The sequence below is a fragment of the Triticum dicoccoides genome, chromosome 5A (genome assembly GCF_002162155.2).
Source record: "Triticum dicoccoides isolate Atlit2015 ecotype Zavitan chromosome 5A, WEW_v2.0, whole genome shotgun sequence".
Classification (NCBI taxonomy): domain Eukaryota; kingdom Viridiplantae; phylum Streptophyta; class Magnoliopsida; order Poales; family Poaceae; genus Triticum; species Triticum dicoccoides.
In genome coordinates, this window is record NC_041388.1 from 6,533,591 (window position 1) to 6,543,735 (window position 10,145).

At 43.7% G+C, this 10,145-nt stretch overlaps 1 protein-coding gene and 1 long non-coding RNA gene across 2 annotated transcripts; both read right to left on the reverse strand.

Annotated features, from left to right (window-relative positions):
* Nucleotides 1–433: 433 nt before the first annotated feature.
* Nucleotides 434–8,608, reverse strand: LOC119298755. The gene is made up of 11 exons (XR_005145951.1): nucleotides 7,798–8,608; nucleotides 7,499–7,703; nucleotides 7,094–7,349; nucleotides 6,546–6,617; nucleotides 5,672–6,104; nucleotides 5,401–5,551; nucleotides 4,865–4,997; nucleotides 4,667–4,706; nucleotides 4,489–4,563; nucleotides 3,904–4,275; nucleotides 434–1,698 (listed from the first exon to the last, which is right to left on the reverse strand). It is a non-coding gene; the product is annotated as an uncharacterized LOC119298755 (long non-coding RNA).
* A 271-nt stretch (nucleotides 8,609–8,879) lies between these two features.
* Nucleotides 8,880–9,489, reverse strand: LOC119296782. The gene is made up of 2 exons (XM_037574853.1): nucleotides 9,168–9,489; nucleotides 8,880–9,095 (listed from the first exon to the last, which is right to left on the reverse strand). Exons 1-2 carry the CDS (start codon nucleotides 9,304–9,306, stop codon nucleotides 8,905–8,907), a joined length of 330 nt encoding a protein of 109 aa, XP_037430750.1. The 5' UTR covers nucleotides 9,307–9,489; the 3' UTR covers nucleotides 8,880–8,904.
* Nucleotides 9,490–10,145: the final 656 nt, after the last annotated feature.

The following is a 10,145-nucleotide window of genomic DNA, read 5'->3' on the forward strand; positions in this document are numbered from 1 at the left end:
CTTGATCCCCTCCCCTAGTGTTCATGTCGATCCACCGCCTTGATCCCCTCCCCTAGTGTTCATGTCGATCCACCGCCGCTATAAGGGGGACGAGGTGTGCGCCAAAGTAATATTCATCATATGAGATGGTACCATACTTTATAAGTTTGAATGTGTCGAGAGTTAGGTTTAAAGTTGTCGAAGACAGTTTTCCATTAGTTATCTTGATATAAATAGAGATCATTGATCACGCTTTTAAAAATTCTAAGCATTTGCATTGATCACAAATAACAAACCACATAAAACAGATGATTATATGTGTGAACCTCATGTATTTTCAGGACAATGTTGCAAATTGCAAGTGAATATTTTTCCTCCCCAAGAGAATTTACATACATGCTTAGTAAGGCAACATCAATGTTTGATTCTACAACATTAGATGCGAAGACTGCATTCATACATTTTGAAGGCAATATTATTTCAAACTAAACAGATGCATGTTGGTTAGATTATTTTACCCTGAAGATTAATTCATTAATATCATCTTGTAGACCATCCATCACTTTGTTTTGCCCGCAATTTTAGTATGTACAAGTACACCATCCACATAATCAACAAGATACACTTGCACAGAACAGAACAAAGAAGACAAGTTGGGAGTTGAACATCTCAAACTGATAAGGATCTTGTATCTATTTTCTAAAATGATTCCTTTATAGGTAAATTTTATTGGGACAAGATTTTGTGGAAGTTTTTTTTCTAACTTAATCAAACCCTTCAGCAGCTGTTGCGGTTCTTATACTTCTAGCTGAATGAAGGTCATCCAACTTACATCAGAAAAATGGGATGACGAAAAGACAAATTTGGTACCAAAATATTTGGAATTTTCTCGAGATAAATGTTCTTGAGAACCATGAAACTGTGGCTTGATGGGTCCCCAAATTTAAGGAGCTCTTGCGGTGTGCACCACCAAACCAAGGCATATGACTTGCTGATAATAAAATTTAATCAGTACTAAGCATACGGTGTTCTGGCAGCACAATGCTATTGGTTAGTGCCAGAAAAGTTGCATATAGGAATGAAAATAATAACTCCTTGTCACCCTATGTGTACCACTATCAGTCTGTTCATATTACCATTATTTTTCACAGTACAAGTCTATCAACACCAATTAATTGTTTAGTACCAAATCTGCCCTCCTAAACAAGAAGGACGACTCCAAGCTCGTAATCTTGTAGTGGGTCATGTATTTGGATTATAAATCTACGAAAATAATCAACCTGTAAATATGAACAATGTTTTGGGTCGATCTATTTCTTAAGAAGACAATAAATAAAATCTACCAACATGTTATGAGAAACCCGACGATGCACTGCCTTCAAAAAAGAGTAATCAAATTAGCACAAATGAGGAAGACGGATAGCACAGACAACGACCACGACACGATGCATCACCTTGAAATATCTTGTTCATTTAGAAGTGGACGTGCCAGATCTACACTGGTCACTGGGTATAGCTAATTAGTGAAATAATCTTCAGAAATCATACCTGGATCAAGGGACAACAGCCACTTGTACTGCAGCAAGACATCAAGTTCAACATGGTCGTGCTTGGATGCTCTCTTGTCTCCCTCAAAATATGTTTATCGTGAAGGATAACATGGTTGAGAACGTCACAGGATGTTGTGATGAGCTCTGCTCGATATATCTTAGTGAAGATCTTGCGGGCAAAAGGAAAGCAAGTTATCATATGAGGCCTGCAACTAATAGAATGAAAAAATAAATCTAGCAAACCTAATTGGATACTATGTGCAAAAATTAACAAATTTGCTAGCCAAAGCCTCGACAAACATATCTGATGACCTATACAACAACAACAACAACAAAGCCTTTAGTCCCAAACAAGTTGGGGTAGGCTAGAGGTGAAACCCATAAGATCTCGCAACCAACTCATGGCTCTGGCACATGGATAGCAAGCTTCCACGCACCCCTGTCAATAGCTAGCTCTTTGTCGATACTCCAATCCTTCAGGTCTCTCTTAACGGACTCCTCCCATGTCAAAATCGGTCGACCCCGCCCTCTCTTGACATTCTCCGCACGCTTTAGCCGTCCGCTATGCACTGGAGCTTCTGGAGGCCTGCGCTGAATATGCCCAAACCATCTCAAACGATGTTGGACAAGCTTCTCCTCAATTGGTGCTACCCCAACTCTATCTCGTATATCATCATTCCGGACTCGATCCTTCCTCGTGTGGCCACACATCCATCTCAACATACGCATCTCCGCCACAACTAACTGTTGAACATGTCGCCTTTTAGTCGGCCAACACTCCGCGCCATACAACATTGCGGGTCGAACCGCCGTCCTGTAGAACTTGCCTTTTAGCTTTTGTGGCACTCTCTTGTCACAGAGAATGCCGGAAGCTTGGCGCCACTTCATCCATCCGGCTTTGATTTGATGGTTCACATCTTCATCAATACCCCCATCCTCCTGCAACATTGACCCCAAATACCGAAAGGTGTCCTTTCGAGGTACCACCTGGCCATCAAGGCTAACCTCCTCCTCCTCACAGCTAGTAGTACTGAAACCGCACATCATGTACTCGGTTTTAGTTCTACTAAGCCTAAACCCTTTCGATTCCAAGGTTTGTCTCCATAACTCTAACTTCCTATTTACCCCCGTCCGACTATCGTCAACTAGCACCACATCATCCGCAAAGAGCATACACCATGGGATATCTCCTTGTATACCCCTTGTGACCTCATCCATCACCAAAGCAAAAAGATAAGGGCTCAAAGCTGACCCCTGATGCAGTCCTATCTTAATCGGGAAGTCATCGGTGTCGACATCACTTGTTCGAACACTTGTCACAACATTATTGTACATGTCCTTGATGAGGGTAATGTACTTTGCTGGGACTTTGTGTTTCTCCAAGGCCCACCACATGACATTCCGCGGTATCTTATTATAGGCCTTCTCCAAGTCAATGAACACCATATGCAAGTCCTTATGCTCCCTATATCTCTCCATAAGTTATCTGATGACCTATAGAAAAACATAATTCAGTAGTACTCGTGTGTGTGTGTGTGTGTGTGTGTGTGTGTGTGTGTGTGTGTGTGTGTTGTATTTTGTTATCGTCATAGGTAAAACTACCATAATCAAATCCTTAAAACAATCTGACATCCACATTCGCATGCATTATTTTTCAACACAATGTTACTGAGCATCTTGTTAATTCAGGGCAGAAAGAAGTAAATCATATCAGGCGTGTTCTCACTCAAAGCTTCAGACCGCACAACTCATACAGATTGCAGGGAGGTAGCAAAGTAGCTATGACAATGAAGAGCAGATGCGGGGAATATACAACAGCTTTTCCCCAAAAATCTAGACGTGTCACTTCAATTGCATGGATGGTTAACCTGCATGATTATATCACCAAAAAACCTCCCACGTACAGATGGGCCAATATGCCAGATTGGTACAAACATGAAGTTGTTCCACTGGGGTACAACTATATATTGGTTGTGAGGCCACCCATTCATGTTGAATGATAATATTCAAACAATTAAGATCATGCACAGATGCATTACCGGCAAGGTTAGTAAAATTCGGAATGATCCAACATAAACGTAATTTTCATGAACATGCTTAGAAAATGATTATCATGATATATACACCTATTTGCTCTACAAAACTTAAACCAAATGTGTCGTGGCACAAAAATGTCATAGTACGCTCCCAAAAATATTTATACATGGACACAGCAAGCTCTAATCAGAAATAATAAAACAAATGTCATCTGACAAAATATAACTATAATATATAATGCAAACTGTATCAAAACAAATGCATCACAAAGTACATACTTATTATCCTAACCATGAGACATCATAATTAGAAGCACCAAGAAAAGGGAAATTTTCACCTTTGCATGTATGTCAAGTGTGTAGTGCAGACTGTTGTGTGTTTCTGTCTCCTCAACCACACATTTCTGAAGTCTGAACAAATTCTTCTGTATTTCTCCATACCATGAGATATTATATTTAGCGGCGTCCCTGGCGATCCCAGATCGAGGCCGCTGGTGGGAGGAGAGAGAATGTTTTTTTCCTTTGCGATTCTGAAAACATTTCTGAAGTCTGCTGTGTGTTTTTGTCTCCTCAACCACACATTTCTGAAGTCTGAACAAATTCTTCTGTATTTCTCCATACCATGAGATATTATATTTAGCGGCATCCCTGGCGATCCCAGATCGAGGCCGCTGGTGGGAGGAGAGAGAATGTTTTTTTCCTTTGCGATTCTGAAAACCGGTGGACGAAGGTGTGGGAGCGGGATGTGACGAAACAAAACTGATGAAAAAAAACCGGACGAAAAAAAACCATGGGAGGTGGGACGAAAAAAACCCGAAACGGAGACTACCAACTGAGATATTATATTTAGTGGTATGTTAATCACTAAATACCAAGTATTAGACAATCTTGATAATTTGAAGTAACAGTAAGCAACTCCATACCTATTCGTTAATGTAGAGATGAACAATTGATTCAAGCAGACAACATAGAGTTCTTCCTTTAATTCAGATCGCCTCCTGTATTAAAAATGAACTATAGATCAAAAAATATGTAAGCTTGCTTGGCGAAGTAGCATGAAGATGAGATGATTCCACATTATTTTTAGAGATTCATGCATACCATACGTGAGCAGACCAAGAAGATTGGGACATGTCTTTATCTACACAAAGTGAAAAATATAGTTGGAAGTGAATGATAAAAAGAATTGGGCGTGAGTAAGGCTAGATGGTGTATCTACACAAAGAAAACTTACTTAAACGCCTAATTGTACATTCAATTTTGTTAAATAAAAAAAGGTGTAAATAACAGAAGCTTTACCTATTAGCACAATGTTTGCAATTGAATTAACAAATGGTACTGAAAAAACAAATAATTTGAGTTCGGCCTGCAGCTCCAACCACTTCAATCCCTGGAAAGCCATCTAAACCTAATACTATTGGCTTATGGGTTCCTGCAATGTATAAACAAAAACACTTTGACGAAGATCGGCAAAAGATAAATCACATTTTACATTTTGTAGCAAAGAAGCGACATAGGCATTGGAGCCATCATTGTTTGTCAAATTAGCTAAGAACTATATCAATTATAACACATAACTAAACTCAAAGTACGATAAAAAAAATCTCAGACTAAATTTGGAACTGTACCTTATAAAATAGTTAAAGATATCATTTGATAATCTTAAAAGAAAAGGCGGTTCGAAAGTAAAATCAACGTATGAACAAAATATCGGACTAAATGTGAAAGGTCACCTTACATTTTATGACTGAAAGGGGAGAAAAGTATCAGCAAATGATTTTGCAATTCAAAAGAAATCAACACAAAGATTACATAAAAGCTGAAATTGAACCTACTGGTCCACGCCAAGAGTTAACGGCTGGATCGACCTCTCCCAGCCAACAACATTGTGACCGCGCACTTGAACAAGACATGGCATAGCCACCTTACCGACTCGATTGCGTATATCGGCACCATCAGAACGACGCCGACGAGGAACTTCTGCTCCTGGAAAAGAAGAAACGCAGCAGTGGTGAGTCCAAACACGAACACAGCTCCAGCAACAATTTACCCTGCTGTATAGAAAATAAGAAATTCAACACCGACTGATGATAACAAGCAACCGACCTCTGGGTTCTTGTAGGCCGATGGTGGTTGAAGAGCAAGTAGATGGACAGCGAGAGTGATACGGCGACGAAGAGCCCCGAGATTATCATGGCCCAAACTGGCAGCGAGTAGCTCTGGAGCACCAGTAGCAATTTGTTGGCCAATTCCATTGCCATTGCCATCGCGCCTGTCTGTCCCGCCACTTGGCTATACTCAAGCTGATGCCCCCTCCTCTCTTGCGCCGCGGGCACATTCGCGATCAGGATTCACTGTTCCAGGTTGCGGTTCATATAGCATCATGGTCAGGAATTGGACCTTCCAAATGGAAAATTCCCAGTGATGCACAGCCCCCTGGCTGATACTGAAGTCATTTCGGCGAGACCAAAAATGCAGAGTGGCGTGCCCTGTTTCTGTCCCTTCCTCCGCCTAATAATACTCGGCGGGATTCAGTCACCTGCAAGCACAAATTTAAATGGCGTTTACACGAGGCAGCAAGTGCTCCGTCGGATCGGAAGGGAAGGGCCAGCAATGGCGCAATTTCGACTGGAGGGAAATAAATAAATAAACATGCTAGTAAGCGTGCACGTGCAACACACGTTTTGATTAATATCCATAAGTTATAAATGATACAATTGGATATATACAACAAAAGTATCCAAATCAAATCATGTCCATACACACAATCAACACTATTCACCAATACATTTTGCTCTTTTCCTCGTATGTATAATTGTTGTGCAAAGAACATTTGTTATGGATCCGATACATTTTTCTGCCGACTCAACCTTCCAACCTTGGCTCAAAAATTGGAAGAGAATAAACAAAACTACAAAATCAAGAACCGGGGCTTAAAGACCTAAGTGGCCAGAGGATTCGTTCGATTCAACTCACTAACCTGACACGTACGGCAAAGAATCGTCTTGCAAGAACCAGAGATAAAAAAGCACATGATCTTGGTAAGATTACACTGTCAACAAGAAAATCTTGATGAGATTAGTAAAATTCAGAAGGATTCGAACATAACTGTGATGCTATGAAAAATTCCACCCCATAAAAAGCAGGGAAAATATTCTTTCTAAATATGTAACATTCTCCAAAATAACTCATGAGCCTCACCAGAACAAATCTTATAGAATGGATATCACATCTTTGTAGTGAACCGATATAGCAGTTACATTCAGATTCATAACTTAAAAATAAAATATACAATAGAATGTATGAATGGCACATGAACTCCATACGTATTTCTCTTTAATAGAGAATTTGGATGCTATGAAACAGATGTGTGGAAACTTAAATGAAAATAGACAAACTTTACTGATGGATCATAAACCAAAATAAGGATATCTACTGAAATTAATGAGAAACTGCTATTCAGATAGAATAAATTAGTTACGACATTGGTACTGTCCATTGCCAATACTTGTGAAAAAACATTATCACCTGATCGTCTTCAGTCGCATGCTTGCCGCCCCACTGTACAGGCTATAGAAGTGGTACGCAGCAAAGCAGGGGTGTGGGCAGCAATGCCGGATCGTTTACGACAGCGGGAGGGTGATGCTGGGATGGCTGCAGGCGTGGCCAACAGAGTGGTGTGGGACGGAAGCCCCGACTGACATCCATGTGTGAGGCTCTTAGCTACCAAGAGTTCTGGGGCAAGCGTAGGTGTTCAATTGATTTAGAGTCTCCATAGCAAACTCTGTTAATAAGTAAGGGAAAGCATTGAAATGAAAATATAAGGTAATTATGTAAAGAGAACGGAAACGACTAATTGGTTGCTTCCCAATCTTCCGTCATAACACCAAATTGAAAGAAAGAAATACTACTATATTGAGGAAAATTTTATACCTGCATTATCCACACTGCATCCGTTACCTCTTGACATTGCTTCATTGATAGAAGGACCAAGTGATAAAATATATGCCGGTTTCACTGTCAATGCTTTCTTTAGGGCTGAATTCCTCTCTCATTTTGTCGGTGTAGAATTCTCATTGGACTTGTGTCAACTCAAAGAAACAAGCAAGTGTCCATATATTGTTTCCAACAGCATCAACTGCAGTGAATGAAGACATCTAGTGAGCAACCACATAATCCACGCATCTAGTCTAAATGCCTTAGCCTTATGAGGTTCCATAGGTGGGACTTACTCAACATTCAGTAACACCATCATAAGCACTTGGAGATCATTTCTGAAAACTGAATAACATACCAAAGATGAAACAAAATATTTTCAAACTACAAGTATCACAATTATGAAGTAAGCAAGCTATACCAAAGAAATCAAATTAATCTAGTCCAATGTAGGTGCTTCCAATCTAATATTCCTAGTAGCAGCAAGCCATGTTGTAAGAAGGGAATTTTGATACAACTACGTATATCCAAGTGCTGCAAACAGCAGTTTATATGTCAGGAGCAGGAAGTTAGTAGCAAGAAAAATCACGTCAGATAGAACACATGAACAAAACAAAGATTTTGCCACATTATTACATAGAACTTCATTCTCTTTTTGGCTCTGGAATCAAGACTATCAAGTATATCTATGAATGAGGGCATTTCTTTCGTGAGACATATTTCTAGATAAGAGTTACTATAAATACATCTGACAGCCTGATCATAAGGAGTTCAAAGTAAGCTTTTATTGTAAGATGTAAGATGAGTGAATGGCATGGAGAATTGGCAAAGAAGCGAATCTTCCTTCGATCTAGACTGTAGATGTCAAGAAAACAAGATCTGGAGGAAGACAGAGGACAAAGTGTGTGATGCGGAGAGCGACGTCTGTGTCATGGAGGCGACCGTCTTCCTAGCCGCCTCTCCTGACCTCATAGCCAGCTGCACCCCCACGGCACTCCATAGGCTGCCCTCCGTCTCGCACTCCAAGCCTTCCATGCCGCGGCACGCCGGAAGCCGGAGGAACGCGCAGCCTTCACGCACACGCCCTCCGCCGCGCAGCTGCCACGGCACCATCGCGCCCGCGCCACAAGGGCCGCCACGCACAGCTCCTCTGCCGTGGCCTGCATCCACCGCCGCGTCTGTGGCCGCCCGCTGCATCCTGGTCCGCCGCCGCTGGTCGAGGGAGGAGAGGGACCTTGCCGCCACTGACGCAGACCGACCACTCTGGTTCCGCGCCGCCGCTTCTCGAGGGAGGAGATGCAGGCCGAGCGGCGGGCGGCACGAGGCTGGGGGCGCGGCGGCTCCTGTTCCCGTGGTGGCGATGGGAAGGGAGCGTGGGGATCGTGCGTTAGTTTTGTGCGTGATTACAGGAGATGCGTGATTACAGGGGATCGTGCGTTAATTTCTCCTCTCCCTGGCTCCTCGACCAGGTACCTGCACACCCGTGGCCTTCCCTTCCCGGCAGCGAAGTGCAGCGCCACGAGACCTTGATCCTTGGCCGCCTCCACGACCTCCCTGGGACGGCCCCTGCCCTGATCCAGATCTCTCACCAGCCCTGCGACGCGACAAACGGGAGAGTCAGTGCCTCCCAGATCCAAACAAAACCCGCCCGGAATCGCCCACGTACTCTTGAAGAGGCGGAGGTCGCCGCGGCTCGCTGCGTGGAGGAGCGGAAGCGATCCGTCGGCGGGCGGAGGGGGCGGGCTAGGGTTTGGAGGGGCGGCGCGGCGCTTGGCTGAGGTGGCGGCGGGGTGACACCGCGCCATGGCGACCAGTGGTGGCGAGGTGGCGCCGTGGGATCCGCGGCGGCGGCGGCGTCCCTGGCGATCCCAGATCGAGGCCGCTGGTGGGAGGAGAGAGAACTTTTTTCCTTTGCGATTCTGAAAACCGGTGGATGAAGGTGTGGGAGTGGGATGTGACGAAACAAAACCGACGAAAAAAAGCCGACGAAAAAAAACCAATGGAGGTGGGACAAAAAAAATCCGGAACTACCTGGGAGGTGGGAGGGAGTACGAAAATAAACCGTCTCGGTTGAGCGGGGGGTGGGAGCAAGTACCAAAAAAGACCGGGTGAGGTGGGACGAAAATAAAACCCGAAACGCGGCCTATCAACTGAGACATTAGGAGTTTAGAAAATTCAGAAATAACTGCATAAAAATAAAGTATATGACCCCGGCCGGGCCGCTTCGATCAAAACATGCATGACTCGACGCCACCACAATATCAGATCCTCAAAAAAAAAAAAAAATCTTCCTCGCGGCTCTCCCGCACATCCCCGTGTCGACTAACACATCACCAACCACATTCCGCACATGCAACGCTACCGTCGAGGAACAAGGCCGCCTCCGCCCGCCAACTCGTCCCCTATCGAATGGATGGTGCGTCGTCGAGGAACAAGGCCGCATCCCCGCCAGCTTCCGATTCCGCTCTGGTGACCCTTCAAAAGAAATCGATCGGAACGCACATGCGGTACTAGCCGACCCCGGCCGCAATGCATCGGGCTAGGAGGGTGACGACAGGAGGCATGGGAGAGTTATTCCCCAAGGAGGGAGGGAGGCGCCGACCAACCAATGAGTGAGCATCGATCCACTTCCACGATGATGCAC